Source organism: Scaptodrosophila lebanonensis, unplaced genomic scaffold (assembly GCF_003285725.1).
Source record: "Scaptodrosophila lebanonensis strain 11010-0011.00,11010-0021.00 unplaced genomic scaffold, SlebRS2 tig00000072-arrow-pilon, whole genome shotgun sequence".
Classification (NCBI taxonomy): domain Eukaryota; kingdom Metazoa; phylum Arthropoda; class Insecta; order Diptera; family Drosophilidae; genus Scaptodrosophila; species Scaptodrosophila lebanonensis.
The window spans coordinates 5,659,358-5,686,863 of record NW_022060558.1 but is presented as its reverse complement, the minus strand read 5'-3'; the positions used below and the strand labels follow the sequence as shown (position 1 = coordinate 5,686,863).

The 27,506-nt window shown below is 37.0% G+C and overlaps 2 protein-coding genes and 1 non-coding gene across 5 annotated transcripts; 1 reads left to right on the top strand and 2 right to left on the bottom strand.

The window, feature by feature from the left end:
• Positions 1-4,489: 4,489 nt before the first annotated feature.
• On the bottom strand, positions 4,490-9,501 carry LOC115625204 (tetraspanin-13). 2 transcript variants are annotated; one of them, XM_030520171.1, is made up of 5 exons: positions 9,310-9,501; positions 8,952-9,119; positions 7,792-8,136; positions 7,529-7,712; positions 5,124-5,236 (listed from the first exon to the last, which is right to left on the bottom strand). In XM_030520171.1, the coding sequence occupies exons 1-4, from the start codon at positions 9,367-9,369 to the stop codon at positions 7,638-7,640; spliced, it is 648 nt and encodes a 215-aa protein (XP_030376031.1). In that variant the 5' UTR covers positions 9,370-9,501; the 3' UTR covers positions 5,124-5,236; positions 7,529-7,637. The 2 variants fall into 2 exon arrangements, with proteins under 2 accessions (XP_030376030.1, XP_030376031.1); XM_030520170.1 differs by lacking the exon at positions 7,529-7,712 and having other exon boundaries at positions 4,490-5,236; positions 9,310-9,496.
• Positions 9,502-9,770: 269 nt separating this feature from the next.
• Positions 9,771-9,843, bottom strand: Trnak-cuu. Its single transcript has one exon. It is a non-coding gene; the product is annotated as a tRNA-Lys (tRNA).
• A 1,871-nt stretch (positions 9,844-11,714) lies between these two features.
• LOC115625178 (sodium-independent sulfate anion transporter) lies at positions 11,715-26,331 on the top strand. Of its 2 annotated transcripts, XM_030520143.1 has the most exons (6): positions 11,715-12,164; positions 22,413-22,637; positions 23,262-23,509; positions 23,621-24,392; positions 25,101-25,403; positions 25,561-26,331. In XM_030520143.1, the coding sequence occupies exons 2-6, from the start codon at positions 22,487-22,489 to the stop codon at positions 26,061-26,063; spliced, it is 1,977 nt and encodes a 658-aa protein (XP_030376003.1). In that variant the 5' UTR covers positions 11,715-12,164; positions 22,413-22,486; the 3' UTR covers positions 26,064-26,331. The 2 variants fall into 2 exon arrangements, with proteins under 2 accessions (XP_030376003.1, XP_030376002.1); XM_030520142.1 differs by lacking the exon at positions 11,715-12,164 and having other exon boundaries at positions 22,111-22,637.
• Positions 26,332-27,506: the final 1,175 nt, after the last annotated feature.

Genomic DNA, 27,506 nt, shown 5'->3' with positions numbered 1-27,506 from the left:
AGGATATTCTCACAATTGTACATAGCAGCCATCTGCAATGTCTAATGCTTGGCCGCCTGGCAATTAAACTCAATGGAGCGCATTGACAAGTTATCGACAATAGTATAAAAACAAAATGAAACGTCAATGGAAAGCGAGTCGTGTGTTCATGTCCACAAAGAACATAATTTATTTAATGCCCAAGTGGTTACGACCACAGCGATGGGCATTGAAAGTGGTAGAGATACAAACAATTATGTATGTGGTACACAGAAGAATTTAGAACTACTCACATGTGAATGCTCAAATGCCCTCTCCTTTCAACTGCATTGCTCCTTTATAAGCAAACAGTGAAAGGAAAGCTTGCATCAAATTACACTTACATATACGCATGTGTATATGTTTACAGACCCTGAAGAACTTCTGGTTGTAGTTGAAGCTTTGGTAATAGAATTTCATTTACAGAACTAACTGCCCATAAGTCCAGTTGTCCTAGGTCAGTTCCTGGGTAAATTACCGCTTTCTTGCACTATCGAACATATGTATTCCCACTCAAAGGCGCGTTACATTTCTTGGCTAAGGTTAGTGATAATATCCACTTTTCTTAATTAGCTTACTTTAAAGAAGATTTTTCTTAAGCTGAAAGATTATGAGGCGAAGAGAAACTGAATTAATTAATACAAATGAAATATTTTATTGATGCTAAAAATTATAACAATAATTAAATATTTTGTGAGTCATTTATACAACACAAAAAAGTGAAAATAAAAGACGCAAAATTAATGCTGTTTATCCAATTGGCTACAGTACTTGTATTTTAAAATAATAATCAAAAGGCAAAAAACAATTTCCAATATAAGTAATGAATCCGGACCAAAATAAAAACAAAAGGCGTACGATAAAAATTTGGGTAATTTAATGCAGTGAATTTATATTACCACTAGTGGTTTCAGTAATTACCTGTTTGGACCTGCAAGGTGCCAATATAAGTATGTATATATAGTACATGTAGGTAAATGACGCAGTTGGTGGCTATTTCTGCTGCAGAGGCGACGACCACATCGCCAACAACAGCAACAGCAAACAGAGCAACGTCAACAGCAAAACAAATCGTCGCAAGGCCGCCAAGCGACCAACCCAACAAATAAAAACAAACAAATACGCTTAGCCCCAAAATGGCAGGAGCGGCAGAAGCTTAAGCGAGGGCAGGTTGCCAGCCACCACGCCCACATTTTTCCACGCAAAACGAAATGTGCTTTGTGCCAGCACTGCGTATCCGTTATATAATAAGCAGCTCGCTCCTCACTCGAATCATCCCTCACACCACGGCCCCAAGACGATGCGCGCGCGCTCTCCTTACTCTCAGCAGCAACTTCCAACTGAGAGCGTAGAGCAGTTTCAATGCGCTTGAGTGCATTGAACCTATAACTGTTTGCTGTCGCCATCTCGACCTTGCTCTGATGAAGAGTTGTTTGAGCCCGCGACGACGAATTTGAGTGAATCCCGTTCTGAGCTTCACTATGGGAACTAATTTTAGGGAAACGTATCTCCCTGCGTCTTATCATGCTTTCACATGACAGACGTCGACATCCCTGGGGAGATGTCGAGTTAAGTGTCATTCACTTATAAATAATGCGATTCCTTTGTACTGGGACCTTTATAAGTTATTTCAGAATACAGCAACAGAACGTTAAATTAAGTCAAGAGGTAAAGAAATTCGTGAAGCTAAACATTGAGGATAAGACGGATAAATTGGTTTAGGAATCTTGAACCGCAGCTTGAAAAGTTTTATTATGTGTATTCAGACTAATTTTTACTTTTTAATTTTTACTCTTTTTGGGCATTTACTATATCTATTGAATGGAAACAATTTTTATACTCAACCCAAAGATTAAAAAGGGTATATTGATACGAATGATGCATCTATATTGTGTCATTCAAATCGCTCAATTCTAAGAAAAGTTTTTAGCTAAAAAATGTTACTCCTGTACTACCAACAAACTACAACATCGAGCTCGATTTTCTTTTTGGCTCCGCTATGCGAGGAAAACACGGAGGAGTTACAAATTTATTTCCATGCGACCATAGAATTCGACTACTTTGAGGACTCAATCCGGGTACTTAATATACCTTTTTTTATTGGTATCTGGGGAAACGGCTTTATTATTTGTGCAAATAATACACCCTTTAATTAATTCTCAAAATCGGATAATTTAAACATTCGCTGGCTCCATTTGATTAGGTGGTTAGTTTTTAAAAAAAATTAAATTAATTACAAATTTGATTAGATAATGCACGATGCATTTAAAAAATAACTAATGCATATGATCAATGAAAAAACTTCAAGAAATCCAACTCAGATCCATTTTAAGGCGAAATAATGCGTCATAATAAGGAACGTGTGGTCGACTTTATATGGAAAAATGTTTTCTACGGGTGGGCCACCAATAACCAAACTCGGTATCCAGATTCCCATAAGCCCTAGGCAGGTCAAGTTTATTTTTATACCCTGTACCCGTAGGGTAAAAAGGGTATATTAGGTTTGTGCAAAGTATGTAACATACAGAAGGAAGCATCTCCGACCCCAAAAAGTATATATATTCTTGATCAGCACGACGAGAGAAATCGATTTAGACATGTCCGTCCGTCTGTCCGTCTGGATGAACGCGAGGATCTCAGAAACTATAAAAGGTAGAATAACCAAAGTTGGCATCCAGATTCTCCTGGGTCCGAGTAAGGACGAGTTTATTTTATTTTTTTTTAATTTTCCCTCCCTTCCCCCGCTACAGAATTTCGTCAATAGCGTCCACATTTCAAATGCTACCTAAACCAAACTGCACACATAATTTATATATAATTGTCTACTGTTGTATGAAATTTTATTCAATTCGGTCAATTCTAAGAAAAGTTATTAGCAAAACAAATTCTCCCCAGTGCAACCCCCCCAAAGTGCATCAACAAGTTCGCTCTTCTTCTTCCTCTTTTTGCTGCTGCTATGGGCGCATGGGTACAGGGTATTACACTGTCGGGCTTGCTCGATGTAGCGTTCTCTCTTGTTTTTATACCCTGTACCCAAAGGGTACAAGGGTATATTAGTTTTGTGCGAGTGCACATGGAACACACAGAAGGAGGCTTGGTAGACCTCACAAAGTATATATATTCTTGATCAGCATGACAAGCCGAGTCGATATAGCCATGTCCGTCTGTCTGTCTGTATGAACGCAAGGATCTCCGAAAGTATAAGAGCTAGAATAACCGAACTTGGTATACAGATTCTCCTGAGCCCGAGAAAGGACGAGTTTGTTCATTTTTTCTGATCCACCCCCCCCCCCCCCCCCCCCCCCCTATTAACGATTTTCTATAACTCCCGTAATTCTTGGAATTTTTAACTAAAATTTGGACACATCCAGTTAGTAATTATATATCCGTATACCAAGTTTCATTATGATAGAATGATCGGAAAGAAAGTTATAGCCATATAACCAGGCCCAATGCACACATACATACATATGTGCAAGTACACAAACACGCATAAGGCACGATTCTGATGGAAATGTAAATGTATGTATGCATGCATGGAATATTTTATATTTAATTAGTTAATATTTAGTTAATTAATTAAATTAATTTACTTAATTAATTAAATTAAATTAATTAATTAATTTAATTACTTTTTTGTGGGGTGGTACAGGGTATTTAAGAGTTGAGCCTGCTCGACTTTAGCATTCCTTTCTTTATTTAAATAACTTTTTTTTTTCATTTTTTTCGTTTTGGTGGGAGGTACAGGGTTTTTAAGAGTTGAGCTTGTTGTTGTTTTTTTTTAGTTGGTTGGAGGTAGTGTACTAGTTTGAAAACATTTAACTCAACATTAGAAAACCTTTTTAAAAATGGATACAAATCGATGTTTGTGAATCCCAGCGACATGCGACAATAATTCGTGCATTCAATGCCAACATCGACTTTTAATTATTATTCAATCGCACCCACTGTGCTGCAATCTACATCCTTCAGATGGGCAAATAAGGCAGGAAGGCAGAACCATTCGACGTAGACTGAAACTTTCCGCTAATTAGCTACAGCGCGGACGCCTGCTGGGACGCTATAAAACTTGGTGAAAGACAAATGAAACTCGAGCGTTGATTTGATTTTAAAGATCATATTTACTTCAATCACAGCACAGAATATAGAGAATATTATCTAATGGTTTGTCGTCACTTAGAGGGAAGTTCGAAAGGAAACATAAGAGGAAAACTATTTCAATATGTGGAGTGTACAAATATCTGTAACTCTGGTAGTGTGGAGTGCGATTCCATACGCGTGTTTGAATTATGTGCTTGAGCGTGTTGTAAGGTAAATTAATTGTATGGCAAGTAAGTAAAAGCAGCGTCAACAGTTAAAAGCTTTTGAAAATCCTTGAGTTAAGCCGAAAATATAGAACTACAACAGAACAGAAAAAGCAGGTAAGAAGGCTGTGTACGAGTACTTGAGTTAGGTTTTAACATTCAAAATTTTGTATATGTACGTATATATTTGTGTTATGTACTTTTGTATTAGTGCTAATATAATGTTTAACACATGGCTAACAATTTGGTTTCATTTTTAGTTTACTAAAATATTTTATATTGTTTGTAAAACACGTAGACATATATGTATCCACGACGTTAAAACACACAGTTTAGCATTTGCAATTTAGTTACATTTGCATTTATCTACTTTAAGATCAGGTTCGAAATGTTTGTTGTACAGCAATTGGTAGTTGAGTTTAGTTAGCATGATTGTTGCATGTTGTGAGCTGCCAAAAGAATATTAAAATCGACACATCTAAGCAAATAAACAAATTTCAACTAGATAATAGTTGAATACGCTTAAACTATTTGAACACGAAACATATAATCTCAATATGAATAAACGAATCTCTTTGCACATTTAAATCATACAATTATTAAATGTGATAAAAGCTAGGAACACAGAGCACTCCTGATTGTTTTCTTGCTTCTTGAAAATCATGGTAAAAATAAATCAGACTTCGTCCCCTTGACTAAAAACATGAGGAAACATGTTTAAAAAATATACATTGGTGGCGCGCTTTCTTCTCGTTTGTTTGGTGTTTGATGCGGGTGCGACTCTTTGATTCATTAGCTTCCGATTTATTTTGCACCTATTAATATTGGTAGTTGTTGGGGAAAACAGCGCGAGCTGGCAGGTAACAGGGATCATGTTGATTACGATAACGACGCGCCAAGAAAACGGCAAGCACCTGGTGTCGGGAATAAAGAACAATTAGTTTCCATTAGTTTCCTTTGTACTCTCAAATTATAGCTCGAACATGTGTGTGGATCATTATTATAAAAAGTAATTTCCTAATAAACATAATAATTAAAATTAATGAATATAATAATAAATAAACATAATATAATAATACTATAATGTTCATATGGGAATATTTTAAATTTACTGTGCAAAATAAGTACAAGTAAGGTATACAAATCAAAATGGAAGACGAAAGGCATAATATGTAGTCAATGCTCACCCAATGTTATAGTAACGCCATATCAAATATACACTGGTCGGCACAATTATTTTGACGAACTGTACTCACGACTATCGGTGCTGGTTGCTTTTAGTTTCAAGGAATAACGGTACAATTTTCATACGGGATATTGAGTTCATAGCAACAACAATATGTAGGCAAAATATTTTGTCTATTACTCTTCACACCTTTTTTCTACAAATGACAATGTGAGTTGACTGCGGATTCAGGCACGGCATAAGTATTTTGACCAAATCTTTGTCGCCGTTTTCGCGTACGTTTTATCAAGTGATACTAAAATAACTTTGGTGTAACAATTTTTGTTGACCTTTTTACATTATTTTCATTAAAATTTGATTCAAAAGTAATCGATACAATGGTAAAAAAGACAGAATTAAGTTATGTTGTTAGAGCCTCAATAGTGGCGAAGTTTAATGCCGGCGTAGCACCAAAAGACATTGCAAATGAATATAATTTGTCGCGGCAAACAGTCCACTATCAAATTAACAAATATAAGACCCACAATGACGTCAAAAACTTGCCTAGATCAGGTGCTAACCGCAAAACAACACCCATTGAAGATCGAGTCCTATTGCGGGAATTTAAAAAAAATATTCATTTAAAGCCGCAAGCTGCTGCAGATCAATGGAATAAGTCGACCAAGACTCCAATCAGTGAGCGTACTGTTCGGCGACGCCTAAAAGAAGAAGATTTTAAGACATACAAAGCGAAGGACATACCTTACATATCAAAGGTGAACAAGCTCAAAAGATTGGCTTTTGCAAAGGAGCATCTGCATAAGCCAAAAGAGTTTTGGAGAAGCGTTCTATGGACAGATGAAAGCTCCTTTGAATATAATTCATCAAAACAGTTTCAAAGACAAAAAAATATCCCCGTATGTCAAAAAGTGAGCCATGGCGGAGGCTCAGTCATGTTCTGGGGATGCATTGCGTACAATGGGTTAGGTGATTTCGTTCCCATCACCGGCTCAATGAACCAGCAACAATATTTGAGTACCCTTAACGAAAACGCATTCCCTTCCGGTGACAGGCTGATTGGAGAATCATTTATCCTGCAACAGGATAACGCCCCATGCCACAAAAGCAAAATGATAAGAGCATTTTTAAGCGATGTTGGTGTTACTACTCTGGATTGGCCACCACAAAGTCCGGACTTAAACGTTATTGAGAATGTGTGGTCTCTTGTAAAACGTAAAAGAAATGCGTCTTTGCATAAAACCGAAGAAGAAACTATTTCCGAGGTCACTTCTCTTTGGAAAGAGATACCATTAGAGGTCCTTCAAAATTTAGTGGACTCAGTTCCAAGACGTCTTCAAAAAGTTATCGAAGCCAAAGGCGGGTATACATTTTATTAATCTACCATCAATTTCTTATGTTTTGTTTAGTATTAAGCTTTGTTTTTTTTGTTAATATCCATTGTCAAAATACTTATGCCAACCCATGAAAATTACCTTGATTTATAATTTTAAAAGTTCTTATAAAAATATATCCTTTGAATTATTTTTAAGTTTGTAATACCAATATGGAATTGAGAAAAAAAGTTTCCTTTGATATCTTAAACCAATAACCAGTTATTGACAAAAATGTATGATTTTCTTCTCGTCAAAATAATTGTGCCGACCAGTGTACATGTTGTTAGTCAAAGGGCAAAGGACGCATTCGAGTGAAATGTATAGTACTACATGTATTGGGTCAAATATCGAACACTAAATGAGACGGGTTATGAATGCTGATGAATGAGTTTGTCATGTCAGTTAAAAAACTGTTGATTGCTTAGATTTGTTTAGCGGATTAAACGTGTATATGTGTCTAAAGTCGTTTGTTGTAATATTATATCCTTAAGCAAGTTTTGTGTATAGTTTCGTGTATATGTTTAGTGGCATGTACTGCTCATATAAATATAAATATGCGTGTAATAATATGTATGTCTATTACGTTAGTATATGTATGTGTGTATGTATAATGATACCAGACTAGACCTTAAAATGAATAAACTGACCACAATTATGGTTTGACGTTAACGGAAATGAAGTATACACCGTTTTGTTCTGTCTGAGGGACATGTAATGATGACTGTGGTTAGTTTAATGAGTTTTGATAGTTTCAATTTAGAGGAAAGCGCTGGGCAAGCCGCGCGGATCCTTTTGATTGCGATAGCGCACTGTTAACCAAACACCAACGAACTGTTTAGCATGTTAGAGAGGTAAGAGTAAGAGATAACTTTAAGATTAAGAAACGTGCGGCTCAAATATGTCCACTCACCTCAGTGAAGCTGAAGAAGATGCCCAGGCCACCGCATAACTTAAACGCATAGTCGATCTTATCCTCCAGCAATGGACCACACGGTCCGCAATGGCATGAAGGATCATCCTTCGAGTCCATACAGCATTCTTTGTTGATCAATTCGCATGATGGTCCTGCTTCGGCTGCGCTAGTGGCATTGAAGCCGCAGCACAAGAAGCTGTCCTGCACCTGCTTCCGCAGCTCTGGCGGCACGGTATTCCAGCCTTGCTCCGCAAATTGCTGCTGTTGCTCTTCATTGACGGCCAGACAAGAGCTCGCAATGGAAAACTGGATAAGGAACAGCATGAATAGAATGATCATGTACTGTGAGAATGAAATACTTTGAGTTAAGGCATTACAATAATTGTATATACACATTAGTGATTTATAAACTCTAGCTCTTTCCTATAACATTAACTCACATATTTTAGGTGTAATTATATAAAAGTTGATAAGCGAGAGTATATACTTGTATGTATTTGACTACGATTACACTACCGAAATGACTTAAAACGCTGTTGCATTTATAAAGAAAAGCATATATGTAGATGATCGCTACCTGGATCGGATTACAATGCATACATGTAAATTCCTTACATTATTGTCCAGTTTTCATTAACTACGTCTGTTTGAAAAGCAATATCATTATTCGGGTTCCAATAAACAACATTGAATCATCGAAGCTCAATGCTTGAGGTCATGCACGTAACTAATTTAGACAGACTGCTCATTTCGCAATGGCCCAAAAGCCGGAAGTTTTGTTAGTTGCATAATTTGGAGCAAATCATTTGCAGCGACAATAGTACGCTGAGTCATTGAGTTAATATTAAGCTGATGTAAAAAATCGCGAGTCACTTTGGCCTAACTTGTATCTATGTACTTGTACATACTTCTGTATGTATGCATGTGTTAGGCCAAATAAAATGTGCATGTATAACAAATCTGCGGAAATGTGTACTTATACGAATTTTGTTCCCCCAATCCAACATGCACTGAGTACAGGGACGACCTTCAGCATACGTTGCCCACTAAACGCGTTTCGACATTTGCATACACGAAGCTAACTTGTGCGTGCGCTCTGTGCCCTAGTCTGGCCTTTGTCTTAGGTGCATTTTGAATTGTCTTTGTGAAAAGGATACGAAGAACAGCATCACTTGATGATGTTTGACGGCGCCAGCAAGGCCCAACATAGAGATGAGGATGAGTATCACGCCGCACGCCAAGATGCCGCCTACAATGGGCAGGTTTGTGACAATGGAGGCTGCCCGCGCATAAACGCCCACCCCAATCAGCAAGAATCCAATCATCTGTAAGTGGATGTGGAGAAAAAAGAACGCCGCTTGTTACTATAATAGGAAATACAGAACAACAGAAGCGGGTGCATGGCAGAAAAAGAAAATCAATACCGAGACATGCACGGGTAAAGGTAAACTTTTTGCCCAACTGCAACTACAACAATAGTCACATTTTGTTGTTTTTGTTTGTAGCAATACTTACAACATAGAGAATGTTAAGCGCAATTAGCGCGTTTTTCGAGCAGGTAAAACCACCGCACATTTTTATTATTTTGTCCCTTGTTCCCTTTAAGCTCTCCTTTGCCTTTAGCTTTTAAAAAATTAGTTAAATAAAATCAACTAATTTTTCATTCACCCTGTCGCGCAGTTTCACTTTTACACATATACACAGGTGATGGTGCTGCAAATGAATGTATAATTGCAAGACAGCTGGGACCAGGGCTGCATACGATAAGGTTACCCCTCGTAAGCGATGCTGCCAGACTGTTGAAACTCAATATCGGAATAAGCCAATGATATACAAGGGGGATCTGTAGTTTAATAGGAGTGTTTGATCAAATTAAATGTGAGTACAAAAGTTAAATATGTAAAACAATAATTATATAAAACACAACACATAAAATATTAGTATTTATTTATAATGTGGAAGAAAAAAGTTAAACTCGCCCAACGTGGGGCTCGAACCCACGACCCTGAGATTAAGAGTCTCATGCTCTACCGACTGAGCTAGCCGGGCTGTTGCGACTTGCTTGCAAAAATACTAACAAGAATATGTGCAGTCTTAGTTTATTTTATATTTAAATTTATTTTAGGTCTACACAATTTTAAAAGAAAAATAAACAAAACTATTTTTATAATGCCATTTTCTTTTTATTTGATTATACTTAGTATGTATTTATATACATATTTCCCAAAATTGATTACATAATATTTTCATTTTTCCAATGATTATACTTACATACTTACTTTGCTTCTAGCTTCAACATAATTGTGTTTTTGTTGAAAACGGAGAAGACACCGTATTTTTGATCCTGAAATTTAACAAAGAAATATAAAATTACATGTACATAACATACATACATATGTACATATATGTATGTATATGAGTGCATAAGTAGTATAGGTGGGCATGGGACGTGTTATTATACCCTGTACCCAAAGGGCACAAGGGTATATTAGTGTATGTATGGAATATTTTATATTTAATTTAGTTCATTAATTAAATTAATTTAATTACATCAATTAATTAATTAATTAAATTTATTTTTTTGTTGGGTGGTACAGGGTATTTAAGATTTGAGCCTGCTCGACTTTAGCATTCCTTTCTTGTTCTCTTGTCGTATTAATTCCGAACAAAACAAATGACAGTAAAAACATTCTTTGCAAATATGCATACATACATAGTACGTATTTTCTAAATGAATTTATTTATTTATTTTCACATGCATTTATGGTTACGTATTATTTGCTTTATAAACAAGCATTTTACTAGAAAAAGCCATGCTGGTAATGAGATTAAAATAATATTGTTCATTGGTAATTGTTATGAATGAAATTATGGCTTACATTATTATTTTGGTAAAATGAATATGTACAGCTATTATTATATAGGGTTGCGCCTTGGAAACGTGGGAACATAAGTACAGCTCATATGACTGGCTGGATATCCGATAATATGGTTAATACAAGTTATGCTCTTGCTGAATTATAGTTTGAATCAGACCCCTATTGCAAGCCTTGAATTGAAGACTTCTTCATTATTACTCATAACGCGATTAAGCATTATTACTTATACTAGTTTATTATTGTTATTATTCTGGATTTTAGATTAAAAGGCCTAATTAAAAGGTAATTTATTATTTAAAAGGTTTTTTCTTTTTTAAAAAACATAAAAATTGTCATAGTTCATTCAATAACAGCTTTGCGATAGACACCAACGATGGAAGAAAATTGAATTCATGTCAAACGGTTAAATTTGTATGCGTTTTTAAAAATATTTGTGTCAACATACTTGGTTCGGGACTTTGAAAATTAGATCACTGCAATGTCGAAATTCGAATTAAAATTCTAAAGTTTAAAGAGCGCTCAGAAAATTTTGCTTGCGCCCATTATTATGCTTCTAAAAAACTACATTCAGACATCCTCATTTCATTGACTAATTAGTAGGTGTATGAATTTATTTGCATAGATGTGTGCAAGTAATTCATTCGTTAATGCTAACGCCTTTCTCTGTCCCTGTCATATACTATATTGGCGCCACTCGGCTTACATTCAAATGGATCGTCGACAAGCGGTGAAGAGAAACAGCGTTGAAGGCGAAATTCGAACAAAGCGTGCGGCACCTCTCGTGCGGACTGCGTGAGAAAGCTCGGCTTCCGTTGAGTGTGTTGCAGAAACAAAACAAGCGACACCCGCTCCCAACGAATTACTCTCTCAATTTTGAGAGTGGCGTCGCAACGTGTGTCTGACTCTGGCGAGCCGATTAACTAACTGGCGGGCTGACTCAGAACAACAGTTAAGCTTATTTACTTTACAGTTTCTGCTGTGCTGCGAACAACATCGACGGACGCGCTGCATACTACGTACAAAGCTCGCCACAAGACAGTATTGATACGCGCATCAACTTGGCCAATGTGCATGGCCTATTCGCAGTGTACTTGTACTTATGTAGATATGTACATAAGTATTTTGCATGCCGATCAGGCGGGACGCCAAAGTTTATGAAATTGTTCTTAAAACCTTACTTTTTTTAAGGCGTCGATGGGTAAGGCAATCGAATAGTACGCGATTTGGGTATCTACCTGCCAACCATCGGCCAGAAAACGCACAGAATTATCGCGTTTCCGGCGTTCGCGTTTTAAGTCACGACGCGAAAATTTTAAAATTTATGCTACCAACAAATAGGCTAAACAACAAAAAACAAAACAAACAAAAAACAATTAGGCGTTCCGTCAGACAATTCGAAATCGGGCTGCTTGAATAGAGCGTGCACAATAGCGTTGAAATTGTAATTGGGCCGGGTGCTAAGCGGATTGAATCTAAACTGATCTGAACTGGGTAAGCATTTTAAGTAATAAGTATTGCCGCACAATCGCATTTTTGAACAGTGACATCAGCGGAGAGAAATGTGCAAACGGCCGCGATTTGAGTAATAAAGAGAAATTGTTTATTTATACAAATAAATAAACACATAAGAGTTTTTAAAAATGAACAAACGATGTTAAGCGGAATTTGTTAAATACTCGATAATTATATCTAAAGACCAAAATATGTCAGCTCACTGCGATTTGGCGCCTCTTCAGCCATTTATGATAACTTGTCATTTACGTAAGTGACACCTGCTTATTTTTGGTCCTTGGAGCTGGAGTTGACAACAATCATTACCATTAACACATTAAATTTAAATATTTCGCAAAACCCGCACGCCCGCTAATTTGGTGAAAGAGTCGAGTTTTGCAGCCGTGTCGGGCCTTAAACACGCTAATTTTATAAATCGCTCAATAAAATCGGCTAACATTCTGTCCAAAGTCTGACTCACGCCAATTGACGGAGTTACTTTGTTAATGTTTTTCGTTTGTTAAGCTCTCGTATTTGTTAATAACGTTGCGTAAATGAAATGCCTGGGAAAATTTTTGATATGAAATTACTTCGGACATGCAAGATAGCACAAAGGTACACTAGTCAGCATAAGTAATTGGATACGAAGTTATTAAATAGTTTTATTTGTCTCGAATTTTGTGCTGTCGAAAATTCTAGCAATCATTAATTGGGTTAAAAATGCAACTTATTTAAAAAAAAACATTTTGTACAATCTGAATATTATTCAATTACTGGTTAAATACATGTTTTATATATTGGGTTTGTGCACAGTATGTAACAGCAGAAGGCAGAATATCCGACCCCATAAAGTATATATATTCTGAATCAGCATGATAAGAGAATTCGATCTAGATATATCCGTCCGTCTGGGTGTATGCAAGAATCTCGAAAACTCCCTAGATCCGAGATAGGTCGAGTTAATTTAATTGTTTTGAATGTTAGTTAACATGTATGTTTTTATTTTATAATAAGTATGTTATCAAAATAAAACATTAAAAATTTGTTTTAAGTGTATAGAGTAAAATATCGCTTCTTGGATTCCTCATATAATCCTTTTATACTATATATGTACATATATACGTAGGTATTCATATTCGTATGAAAGGCGTCCTGATATATAATCCGTCAGAGTACTTATATTGCTTGGTGTATGACTTCGTTATAGGTTGGCTTAAAAGGCGAACACTATTTGAGCACAATAAGGCTTGCTTCACAAATACCTGAAAGCTATTTTTGTTTTACGCTCAAATCCCCTAAATTATTGGCACGTGTCTGTGAACATTTGAACTATTTTGCAGTCGTACTAATAGATTACGTGAGAACATCTTGAGTACGTGTTTAATTGAAGTTCACGCTTAAGCGAATGCATAATATCCATTGTTATTTTTATTTTTAAAGACCACTTTTAGGTGCACTTATGTAGGTTATGTATGTGTACATACGCGTAGGCATGTGTACATATATATTAATATGTAGAAAAAGGGCCATTTACAATATTTTAACAAATGGGATCAAGAGAGAGAGACAAATAACAAAGTTTGGAACTGATTTACAATATATCTTAAATTTGTCCTTAATTCCCATCATTTCCATTGTCTTATACTATTCCATTTTAATCTTCACTTATCCAAAAGAACCCCATAACTTTGCACATTTGAAGCAGATAAAATTAACAAATGTTGACATTGAAAAAAAAAAGTAGTTAACAATGAAATCCTAAAAATCTCACAACGCATTTACGCTTTTTATGGTCAACTACCTGGCACAGAAATACGACCCTCCATAATAGATATTTTAATTCACTTATCTAAACTTAAGTGCATGGATTATTTCTCAAATTGGAATTTGAGTAACGATTCATTTTACACTGATTTTGAAGGATTAGTTTATAACCGCCCGTTAAAGTAGTTATTAGTAATGGAAAAAGGGCAACTGAACTTGGTTACACCATTAGCATACCCTCCTTATTATTTGTTTCAATCGCAATTACATTTTTTATTGCCCGCAATGGATATCTGTTATATCCAGTTCAAGGCGGTTGCCACAGATAGAACTTGGTACTCATGAGAGTATGTCGCCAATCAAGTCGCTATGACGCTCGTTTATTTTATAGGAAAGGAAAAAAAAGCAGTGATTCGTCTGCTAAATAAAAGATTAGCCACAAATAAAGTTATTTTATTAGAAGATTAAATTTGAATTGTTGTCTTCGTTGCAAATGTTGTGGTTTTCTTGATACGATATCGCCGAGAGAAACGTGCTATGCATAATTATGGCGCATTTTGAGGAAATCCAATGAATCCGAAATATAAAGATTCGAACGATAAACAATTTAAATTCAAAAAACAGATGCCGGTAGCCGAAGGCTATAGTTGCCGGTGCGACGTTTGTTCTTTAAACTGTCTTTTTACTGCTTTTGAAGACGTAATTCTTTCAAAATCTTGCAACATGCAGACGGGATTCCCCCAAACCTGAATCCCTTCTAATGTCAATGGTCGGTGACTCAATGGAACCTTTGTATACGTGCCAAAAATCAGGCCTGTGCTGAATGCGGAAACTAGAAACCTGCCAATTATAGAGTTCCGATAGCATCGATATTGCCAACTGCCAAGTTTGATAATTGCCTTGGAGACCCTCCGACTCGGCCACATACACAATACTTATATATGTATGTATGCACATATATGGATCTTTATGGGTTATTCTCTCTTCGCCTAGCTCCGGCATTCGATATAAACAACAAGAGAGAACGCTACAGTCTAGCAAGCCCGACAGTGAAATACCCTGTACCCAGGTAAACTTCCGGCACTGAGGTATATGCGCCTCTAGCAGAAGCAAAAGGAAGAAGAAGAGCGAACTTGATGCTGCAGCTTGTGGGCGTAGTACCGAAGTAAAATTGTTTCGCTAATAACTTTTCTTAGAACTAACCAATTTAGATAAAAGGTAGATAATTATATAGAAATTAAATTCTGTAGCGGGGGAAGGGGGGGAAAATTCCAAAAAATAAAATATACTCGTTCTTTCTCGGACCTAGGAGAAACTGGATACCAGCTTTGGTTATTCTAGCTTTTATAGTTTCTGAGATCCTTGCGTTCATCCAGACGGACGGACGGACATGTCTAGATCGATTTCTCTCGTCATGCTGATTCAGAATATATACCCTTTATGGGGTCGGAGATGCTTCCTTCTGCATGTTACATACTTTGCACAAACCTAATATACCCTTTTTACCCTACGGGTACAGGGTATAAAAACAACAGCTTGTCTATACTAGGCCCATTTCGTATTCGATAGGCATTCCATAATAAAAATTGTGACATTCATTGACCGGCAGTCAAAAATGTGTTATACTTGTACATATGTCATTAGCAGCACAGCTGGAACGAGGCGTCTAGACCCAGCCAACTATAACAATTATGAACATAAGCCAAGCACTTTTCAAAAAGCAAAACAATGAATAATTTTAGCTTCATAGTTCCGTTGAAAGTATCCCTATATAACTTTTGAGGCCATTGAACAGTTGACAGAAGCTGTGTTATTAATTTATTTAATCAACATTAAGAGGAGTTAGGTAAGATTTATAAAATTATTTTATCGCCTGAGCTAGTTATTAAAGTTAGCTACGACTTCTCAAACGTTATAGCCACATAACGATGTGGCTGATGCGCCAATATCTCCAAACTTGTATAATAAATTCTGAATACTTATAGCTACGATATAAGTATGATCTAAAAATGTTGGTATAAAAGCGTATTCTAACTAGTTTAGGATTGGTTTATGCTCACATATTCAATGAAATGTTTTCTAGGCCTTGTTTTCAGATTACAGTTAAAATAGATTTTGTTTTTAATCTAAATAAAAGCAAAATTTGGTTTGGATAAATTGTGCTTATGTTAAAGTTTTATTAGTTTGAAAATATTGAAATATTTGTTTGTATACCTCCACTGAGTACTACCTAGTTTTCGAAGATTACTGAATATAAGGTTTTTAAAAAATTGGCAAGAAAAATACACTTCCACTACCTACTATATTTCCTATTTGTCATTTAGTGAAAACAAATTATCATTAAAAATTTAGCGATTAGAATTTATTAGTTATTTGTTGTAATTTCTCTATATATGTAAATAGTATCTGCTGATGTATGTAATCTATTTTGGAATTATTTCAAGTATATTATTGTTTCGCTGTAGATTTGAATTCCAAATTTTTCCTAAGATAAACATCTTAATATTTCATATATTTTACACAACTTACATATTTAATAGCCTAAAGGCATTAAGCCGCATTCAAATTTAAACATTCGATGTGCAGATTGGAGAAAACGTTTTTGCAGCTCAATTTTCGTTTAGAAACCATGTGGCATGGTTCATGTAAGGGTGTAAGGAGTTTGTCGGTCATAAGTTCTTTATTGATTTGATTGCATATTTCCACATGAGTTTTGCCACAATTTAATGAACACTACTAGTCAACATATTGGAAAACAAACCTTCAGCAATCATCGTATACTCATCTATGTATATGCCTAATTTCTAAAGATGCAAGCAAAATAATTGTCTACCCCACCTTGGCGGTCATTACAATTTCAAAATCTACTGAAATGCTTTCCTGACACATCAGATTTTTGCACTGGCATGAAGCAATTCCCACTCTCGCATTTAAAACTTAGTAAGCAATTAAATGCCTATTTTATTGTGTGGCTGCGATTACGAAACGATTACAGAATTTGCAGTGGCACGCCTGAGAGTCGCCGCAGAATATAAAAAAGCGAGCAACTGTGAAATTTAGCAATATAATTTGTAAGCCTAATGAGCTGCTTAAAAATGGCAATAAATTTTGCTCGTTCCACAGTATCTGGAACAGAAGGCAATATAAAATTTCAAATAATTAAATAAAAAATGGAACTACTTTCGCGCCCTGCACTCAAAAGGGGAATGCATAATTAAGTGGCTTATCAAGCGGAATAGGTGAAAAAGCTTATATTTTTTATTCAATCCAATTATTTTTGAGTTTTTTAAATGACGCAACAAAGCAGTTGTAGTTTGCGTTTTAGGGACGTGTGGCACAAGCATTGTCAAGCAGATTTAATATTTTGAATCTTGTTGTATTTGCTTGTTTACTGATGGCACTAAATAGAACTACTGGTATTATTAGGAAAGTTATTTTAAAGTATTTTTATATGTTTTATAGAATTCTCGGAAAACTCGGAACAGGTAGCATTCCATTGCTTAGAATTTGTAAATGACCTTTGTTGCTAAACAATTTTCTGCTGACTCGTGAAACACGCGTGCCTTTCAAATTATTAGTTTGTGTCGCTTTATTTGAATAAGTATTCCGTATGCATGCATGCCAAATGCGATCGGCACGTGAACATCCCATTTAGTGAACTTCCCGCACCCCACTTCTTGCTGAATGCAGCACCTCAATACTGATCCGCGACTGGGCGAGTGGTGCAAAACACCACTGGTGGCTTGTGCATGATAACCACTTTGACAATTGACAGACACTTCACGCACCCAATCGGTAAAAAGCCAGCAACAATTTTGCACGCCCACGAAAACCGCCCATCACATAGTTTTTAAACACGGCCTTTTGCTCAGCTGCCGGTGCTCGCAGAGCAATTTAAATTGAATTTTGTGAAAACGACAGACGCTGTCGTGTTGTTTGTAATTCAGTGGCACCGGCACTCACTAATCCCCGCCCCCAGCACCCACCCCCACCACATTCAGGTTCGACCTAACCAATGCGATAATATTCCGCAACTTGCCCTGATATTTTGCTGGTTTGCAATCAAAATAATTGAATATATTATTCAAGTTTAAAGCGGCTGCAATTAAATAAACATTTGAGCTTCCTTAATGCGATCAAATTATTCACTTACTGCCTTTGTTGTTGTACAATTTGGATAAAACTAAAACATTACAAATTATATTCATTAAACATTACTATATATTCCTTCCGTGTTCGATTATTGGAGTAACAGAATGCACGAAATTTTGAAAATAAAACCAATTTTTCATGATTCCAATCTTATCATTATCATGTGGTATAACTTTCTATACCCAATTATCACTCCCTCTTTCTATAAAAATTTGACATTGATGAACTAGTAGTTCCTATGGCAGCTATATGAAATAGTGCACCGATTTCAATGAAACCTAAGGATCTGGCGCGGCAATATAATTTACTCATCAATAACAAGTTTGGTTACGATATCTGCAAGCAAGTAAATATAAATATATATTAATATATTTTGACGACTACTATTCAACTATTTCAAAAACAGATTTTACATGAGAAGCTGTTTTTCTCATGGAGAATTAAATCGAAATTTCATAATGAAAAGCTGGTTGTTTCTAACAAAGCTGCACAATTTCTGAGTTGCAAACGAACGCGTTGGATGACAAAACCTTGAAAATAAACCATCACTTAATGCTGCCAGATGAACAAAGATGAAAACCTTTTTTGGGAAAAGATTTTCGATTTAAACCATAATCTATGCAGAAATTGTTTCTGCCGACAACCTATGGGTGGATTTGTGAGTACAGATATTATATCTTATAATCAGTTGGCGAATAGAAACTGTTTTAATACTCGATCAGTCCAAAACGATCGGAAATTAAATCCACATTCTTTATATGTATGTGCATACCGGTACAAGTGTATAGAATTTATGAATATTTGATGTTGGGAGCACGCGTCTAATGCGAAAACAGTTTAAAAAACATTTCAATTGTTCAGATTGTAAATGAATGCAGCAGCTGTGGCTCTGATTTCAAAGGTCGCACACGTGTGTGGAAAGCAGAAAGCAAAAAAGTAACACATACTAGCAACACACAAAACTTTAATTACAATTATTATGTTAAGGAAGTTAAAACGCAATTAAAAATCGCCAGTCGCCAATTTTCACCGCGGCCAATTGAGTAACGCCGCCCACGATCTACGATCTGCGATCTGCGATCCACGATCCGCGAATTACGAGTTGTGTGCGAAAATAGATGGAAATAAAAAGTTCGGATTAGTCGCTTAGGTGGGACTGGCGGCGGGGAAAGGCGGCGATTCGGACAAATTGTTACGATTTGCTGTTTCAATCAACAACAAACAATTTGCATTTGTGGTCTGGTCGCGTCTCCACTCGCTGCCCACCTCGTTTGACAAGATTTAACAAACAACCAAAAAAAAAAAAAAAAAACATACATACATATACTATTATATTTATAAAAATCAGCTGGAAGTTTGTTAACAAGGAATTCCGTCGAACTCAAAATATTGAAAGACGGCTGCACGTCAGACGACCGGACGACTGTATGAATTGATATCAATGAGTCGAAACCAGTTACCGGCTGGAAAACTACACTCGTACGTACGTTCATATCTACATATGTATGTATGTATGTATGTGTGTCTGTTTGTAACTCCCTTTCTAAGCAAAACATGTACATACATACATATGCATGTATGTTTGCTTCAATATTGTGTGCAATGTCGTCGACTGGTGCTAACTGATTAAAATAAAGTCATTGGACTGCGTTAAATCGAAAATCATTGGCCGCATCTTTACGGGCATCTATGACTGTGAACTTCAACATGTTGCCATTAAGTGAATACATATGTACTATATGTATGTATTTCTTGTTTGTCGCATCCATTTAAATAATTTATTTTGGCGCATTTCATTTATCAAAGCGGCTCGACTAGGAAGTACTCGCATAAAATCTTCAGTTTTTGGCGAACTTAAGCTCAAGTGGAATCCCATGAATTATAGCTTACACCAGTAAATAGCTAATCAGCTAGAATGGAAACATTCAACTTGTATAAGGTTAGTAATTGGCAAGTAAATGCACATTTTTTAGAAAGCTTCTACCAAAGGCGTATCGGCCTCTCGTTAACAATCTAGACAGTGCATTCATTTAAGCGTAACATTGTAGCCGTAGTTCCGAACCGAACAATTAATGCAGGGGCATGCAAATTAGCCAAGTTGAGCTATGTAAATAAAATAATGTAGTCTAAGCTATTAACACATATTTCTTGTATTTTATGGATCAACGCTTGGTCTCCAGCACACATTATTGGGTTTCTGTTTTGAATGCATGTCTAATCAAATGTGAGTATTCATGTATACGACGAGTATGTTTCATCTGTTTTTCTTCGGTATTTTTCCTATGCCTTTGAAATTTGTGTGTAGATCGAGCCTTTTTGATAAAACAAATGCATGTGCATGGGGCCGACATTCCTTAGCTATTTATTGTGTTTAGATAGGAGACACCGAAAGGTCTAGTTCGAAACACTTGGAAACACGAAGCGATTTATAAAATTATAGTGTACATTTATAGCATTGTTGTCTAACATTTCTAATAAACAAATGCATGCAGTTGGAGTTCGGTACGACTTTTGATGAATACTTGCTTTAAGCAGAATATTGGAAACCTTGTGATACTATTCGTACTCAACATAGTACCTCAAAGGGGCTTTTGTTCCATTAATTTCATGTATATAGAATATTTGAATGAATATTACGCCCTAATTATTTAATAAAATTCTTCTAAAAGCCTAATTTCGTAATCGAATGAACAAATCACAATTTTATTTGGTACAATAATAGACTGACTAATAGAAGAAACAGTTTTGTCCTTGTCTTGGGGTATCTGTCCAAAAAAAGCACTTCCTTGATGCTATTTTGGAAGAATGTTCTTTTTGTATACTATTGTTTCAATATTATTTTAAAGTTACGAGTTATCATAAAATGTAATATTTGTCCAACCCAGGATAGGTCTTAAATAAAGGATAAGATTAACAATTAATTACCTTTCGGAAACGGGTTTCGAGACCAGAAAAGGTGGTTGCAAAAATGCAACCAATGGATAAGTGGTTTGAGATCTGTTTATAACATACTAAAGATATCTTAATAATTGTATTCGAGAATAAAGTTGATCAAGGGCTCCCCTTATAGGTAATGTGAACATTTTTCTTTGTGTAAATGCAACTTCCAAGAATATATAAATTATTTATTCACTTTTGTGCTCAAAGAAGAAACACAATTAATGATGCTTTGGCTACAATGGAAATGCTTTAGATACTTCTTGGCTTAAATCCCATTAGCAGCAAATCTTTTTTGAAAGTAACGAAAGGGTGCCATTTAAAATGCTAACGTTCAGCATGGAAATCCATTTAATTCAGTGCAGCTATACTTATAAGTATTCTTCTAACGACTCGGCCAGTTATGCTAGCATTTTCTGACTGGGACCAGCGATTCCCTTAGCAATTTCGCAAAATAAACTTTCCACTCGCACCATTAGCAAAAAACACCAATACAAGTAATAATGCCTCAACGTAGCATGTGGGAACAAAGTGTCGCATAGACGACTCATTAAATGCTGTAAACACGAAAATGATTTGCTGAAGTAGGCACAAAAGCATTGTTGTTGTTGGACTTAGTAATGTTCAAAATATGTAGAACTTCCTTTCCTCATAAATCGTAAACAAGTGCACAGGTAAGCAAAAGGCCAAAGAAGCGCTGAAATATGAAGCCGAGTCAAGTGAAGTGCTCAGACTAAGGTTGCGACGGAAATGGAGAGATATACTTGTACAAAGTAAGATCCATACTCCGCCCCTACCTCTAACCGATAATGACAGACAATGGGAACGACGCACTGTCAAAATGTTGAGTATCATGCGAATCTGCGAACATTAAACTACATACGACCCAAAAGTACAACCAACAACTACAATAACAACAACAACAACAAGAAGAATGACAATGAATTGCCGCTTTATTGGGCTGGCCTGAACAAACGCAGCAGTGACGCCGACTATGGCGGAGGCAGCGCGGGGGCAGAGACAGCGGCAAAGTTTTGATTTTTATAAAAGACAAGGTTCGCATCAAGTACAAAACAGTTTCGTTCAAAACGCTGTCGTGTAAAGACAGCTGAGGCAGAGACAGAGACGGAGACAGAGACAGAAAAGCGGTGACGGGGAAAGAGAGAGCGAATTGAAAGATACCTATTTTCGCATCAATATATTAATTTCAAAAGTGACTACTAAGTGAGATCTCCACAACGACTGTACGATCTCATTTCGCGGAGCTCCTCAAACGTAGTTTTAATTAAAGTCTCAAAAAATATTTAAGTGCGGCAATTAAATCTCTATGTGAATTAAGCAATAAGAAAGAAACACAAAAGCTAATTGCAGTGCCTAAAACATTTTAATTATTAGGCGTATTTGTGCTCTAGCTGGCAATCAAGTTGATTAAAAACAATACTCAGCATTGAACGGATTACGCCCTCAAAATGAAGTCGAATCCGGCTTCGGATCATGTCTATTTCAATGATGGCTTCAAGTGCTCCACAATCAGCATCAATACCAACATAGCCGAACAAAATGGCGGAAGCGGAAGCGGGAGTGTGGGAGGCGGCTCACAAGGATCCAAAGAGTTTATACGTAAGTATTACAGAAACACTGTTGAAAAATATATGGACCACGAAGAATAATCAAAAAGTAAATAACCTGAATGACAGATTTAAAGATAGAAAGGAAGTAATACTTGTATAATAACAACATAGGACCTTTCGTAAGCACATTATGATGGTTAATATCAAAATCTGGCTGTTATAACGACAAGAAGAGGAGCTTAGTATGTTGTGTTGGTTAATTATGTAACCTTGGAGAAAGAGTAATTGTTATAGTATAAGGCATTGTAAAGAATTTATAAATAGTATGGCCCCACCTTATATTATAATATTGGCTTTGACATTTTAAAAACCTACAAGTATAAATGAACGGTTCGTAGCCCTTACCGTGCAATTTCGAAAGACCAGCACGCATACTCTGTGCTCATGGCCCAATCAATGAGTGAATGGGCTTAAAACACGGCCAGAACATGCGCGCCGTGTACGTGATCATGAATCATAAACTAAGTGACGAGACTAACAACAAGCACTTAACGTTATCGTTGGCATATTTTGAATGGCGGCGCACCGACTTTTTTGCTTACTCGGAATTTGTCATGGAGATTTTGAAAGAAATCCAAATTGTGTTTGCTAATTGCCGCTTTCCTGCTTACAGTGACCGAGGATGGCAAGAAGGTGAAGCCACCCCTCAGCACTATAGAGTGCACGCGGAGCTGGTTGCAGGATGCGGGCAAGCGTACCTTCAACCGGAAGACTCTTCACAAACGCTTGCCCATTCTGCGATGGCTGCCACACTATAGCTCCGAAGATGCGATTGGCGACCTGGTAGCAGGCATAACCGTAGGATTAACAGTGATACCTCAGGCGTTGGCCTACGCCGGCATTGCCGGACTTCCCGTGGCGGTAAGATATTGCTGTACAAGTAGTTGTAAAGCCAAGACTCTCAATAAATTTTCCATATTTTTTGCTTGATTGCTGCTAATTGACAACTAATGGTTTTTTACTCCAACACAGTATGGATTGTATGGCTCCTTCCTCGGCGGCTTTGTTTACGTGATGCTGGGAAGCTGCAAGGATGTGCCAATCGGACCGTCGGCCATAGTGGCGCTGTTGACATATCAGGCTGCGCAAGGTTCCTGGCAAAAGTCCGTCCTGCTCTGCCTGCTTTGTGGCATAGTCGAGCTGCTGATGGGAGTGTTTGGATTGGGTTTTCTGATCGACTTTGTATCCGGCCCTGTGTCCTCTGGCTTCACCTCGGCCGTTTCGCTCATCATATTGACTTCCCAGATTCAAAGCATTCTGGGCATTTCAGCGAAGGGGAACACCTTCGTCGAGATCTGGCGGCAAGTTTTCCAAAACATTGGAAACACCCGCGCCAGCGACACAATTCTGGGCATCACTTGCATCGTGGTGCTGCTAATGATGCGCATGTTGCCTTCTTGTAAGATCGGATCCGACCAGCAGGAACTGAACTCCCGCTTTCAGCGGATTGTGAACAAACTGCTCTGGATTATAGGCACAGCCCGCAATGCCATTCTGGTCATTGTTTGCTGCTTCATGGGCTACCTGCTGCATAGTGAGGAGCATGGAACGCCATTTGCTGTAGTTGGAGCCATTCCCGCCGGACTACCCAGCATCCAGCTACCGCCCATCTCGCTCAGCTCCAACGAGAGCAGCAACGGCGAAGCGCAGAGTTTCATAGATATGGTGCGCAGTATGGGCTCCGGTCTGATTGTAGTACCGCTGATCTCGCTCATGGAGAACATTGCCATATGTAAGGCTTTCGGTGAGTCATCTAATTGAAGCCATCTTATCTAAGTTGTTAAGTTGTTCGTTTCATGAAGCAAACGAGTCTCTAAAATACCAAAGCTAATTTCCAGATATGCCATTCGGTCTAGTGAATAGTCGGATTCCAAAATACCTTCTACATCCGAAGTAAATATTAATAATCCCAATTGCTGAAACAGTTATTAACTGGTTTATTCCATTTCCATTGATTCCTGGAGATAATATACTTGTAGGAGTATTTTATGGGACCCGCTCATTAAGTTTGTCCTAAAGTTGAACTTCAAGTTATAGTACTTGTTATCCAAAAATGAATATTCTTTTCGGCACTGCGCCTCTTTTGAGTCATGTGGTCGTCCTCAATTACCACTTCAGCATTTCACAAAACCACTTTAAAACCAAATTTGACAAACAATAGTCATCGATCGACTACTACATTCAATTCCAATTTCTCTCCAGAGGGGAAGCACAATCGCCATTTCATAAACGATTTGCAGCTCAATCTGAAAAAAACCACAAATAATTATCAACGGCTTTTGTTGTCATTTGTATTGGAATCTGATCTTTTTCAAGACTCACTGACTTGATAAAAAGAATATTGCGTTGGTATTGCACTTTGTTGTTTCGTCAACCTATTTAATAAATATGTACATATGTGTGTAACTACTCGGATAACATTTTTAAAATGCAAATTCATTGAATATTTTAGCCAATGGCAAGTCGGTGGATGCTTCGCAAGAACTAATTGCTATTGGAACGGCCAACATCTTTAACTCCTTTGTGCAGGGATTCCCTGGCACGGGCGCCTTAAGCCGTGGCGCGGTCAACAATGCCAGTGGCGTGCGAACACCCTTGAGCAACATTTATTCGGGCGCTTTGGTAATGGTGGCTCTCGTTTTCCTCACACCATACTTTTACTTCATACCACGACCTACGCTGGCGGCTATCATCATTTCTGCCGTTGTATTCATGGTCGAGGTGAAAGTTGTCAAGCCAATGTGGCGGGCCAAAAGTAAGTTATCTTCACAATACGTACTTGTATATGCAAAATCTGATAAAGTTCTAAATGAAATGAGAGAATAGTTCAATAGTCAATCGAGAAATTCAGAAGCGACAACATCGATAATTTACCATACGTGTAGTACAATTAATTGTCATCATATTTCCAGAAAGTGACCTGGTGCCCGGAATTGGGACCTTCTTCGCTTGCCTGGTGCTACCGTTGGAATGGGGCATTTTGATCGGCGTCGGTCTTAATGTGATTTTCATTCTGTACCATGCGGCCCGCCCCAAGCTCAGTACAGAGCTTCTGAGCACACAATCGGGAAATGAGTACCTGATGATCACACCCGATCGCTGTCTGATATTTCCGTCCGTCGACTATGTCCGCAATCTGGTGAACAAGCACTCGATGCGCCAGAACGTTCCTGTGGTGATAGATGCTTCGCATGTATATGGCGCTGATTTTACAGCTGCCACCGTCATAGAGTCGCTACTTAGCGATTTTAACAAACGGGAGCAGCTGCTGTTCTTCTATAACTTGAAGCCGAGCATTTGCGCAATCTTCGAGCAGGTCTCTGCAACGCAATTCGTTGTCTACTATGAGGAGCACCAGCTCGATGAATTGCTCAAAAAGCACCATTATGAACAGAAACGCTTGGAGACAGCATGAGCACAATCACGTGATAAACTTAGTTTTAAGAAACAGTTTGCTTATACCATTAGATTTACTATTTATGGTAATTAGATTTTAAGGCGTCCTTAAGTATTAGCTGCGCACAAGCACAATCTCCTACTAGAATCATTAGGCAACCAACGATAAATACAAAAATTAATGTAAAAAGCTTTTTATTATGCTGTGAGATGCTAGATTTGCGTATTATAGCTTGAAGTACAAGTATTAAGAAAAATGAAATAAAACTGAACACGTTGAATTTAAATCTTCTATATGATTGGGAATATAAGGATAAAATAATGGAATTATACGTGGGCATTTCCAATCTGACGTTATGCGACATTTGTACGACAAAATATTAAATAAATTAAATTAAAAAATTATAGCATTCGATCTTAAAGTCGATAGCCCTGACGTTATGCGACGAAAAACGGAAGTGGGTTTTGAATTGGATTACAAAATTGCGAAACTCTGCGAATTGGGATGGACTTTTTGCTTGCATTTTTTCAGTAGGCTTTAAATAAATATAAGTTTATTATTCAAGTTATATAATTAAAAAGCCACAATTGAAAGTAAATTGAAAATAAACAAAATAGCTTGCAACCTGACGTGGTGCGACACACTTTTGAAAGTCAAAATAAAAATAACTATTCCTTGATAACCAAACTTTTGAATACAATAAGTTTACTTAATTAAGCTCTGCTTTAACACACATTTTCGCGCACTTGCGATCATCAGCGTTACGCGACATTAAAAGAAGGGTAAAAGCAAATCAAAAATTAACCTTAATTGATATTGGTTAGCTCTTCTGCATTTCAAGGTTTGTTCTTGTTGTTATTGTATTTGCAAAAAGACCGCAGATGCACAATAACTCTTAAAATCGTAAATGGTAACGATAAAATGCTCTTAAAATATACACAGCTGACCAAAACCTGACATTTCGCCATCGCAACTAGAGTTTTAAAATCTTTAATTTAATAAAATTTGAACATTTCTTTTTAATATTACAAGTAAAGAAAAACTGTTAGTTAACTTTTAATTGTTCGGTTATGGTAGAACTTTCTGTGGAAATGCCGACGTACATAAAAGCAAAATGCACTCAAGATTAAATCCGCTACACTCTTTAAACCCCGAACTCAACTTGAAAAAAGTTTACAGCGAATGTATGTTTGTAACAAGTGGCAGACTCATAAATATTTACATAGTACATACAAATGTACTTTCTTGACCATTAACCGTCTGCCTTTTCGTTTGTATAAACAAAGGATAAGATCTAGAATAACCAACCATGCATACTCCTTTAAAGGTCTAAGCCGGTGAAGTTAGTGATACAGCAATTACCCCGCTGGATGTAGTTTTTCCATAACTAACTAATGCTCGGTTAGTGCCAGTGCGTCACCATGATCGGTCAAGGCCATTATTATAATGTTCTGTGCATGC

Coding starts and splice junctions, on each gene's coding strand:
- LOC115625204 (XM_030520170.1), bottom strand. CDS start 9,369: ATGTGCGGTGGTTTTACCTGCTCGAAAAACGCGCTAATTGCGCTTAAC. Junction 9,120..9,309: donor CGCTTAACATTCTCTATGTT/GTAAGTATTGCT, acceptor ATCCACTTACAG/ATGATTGGATTCTTGCTGAT. Junction 8,137..8,951: donor ATCAAGTGATGCTGTTCTTC/GTATCCTTTTCA, acceptor TCATTCTCACAG/TACATGATCATTCTATTCAT.
- LOC115625178 (XM_030520143.1), top strand. CDS start 22,487: ATGAAGTCGAATCCGGCTTCGGATCATGTCTATTTCAATGATGGCTTC. Junction 22,638..23,261: donor AGGATCCAAAGAGTTTATAC/GTAAGTATTACA, acceptor TCCTGCTTACAG/TGACCGAGGATGGCAAGAAG. Junction 23,510..23,620: donor TTGCCGGACTTCCCGTGGCG/GTAAGATATTGC, acceptor ACTCCAACACAG/TATGGATTGTATGGCTCCTT.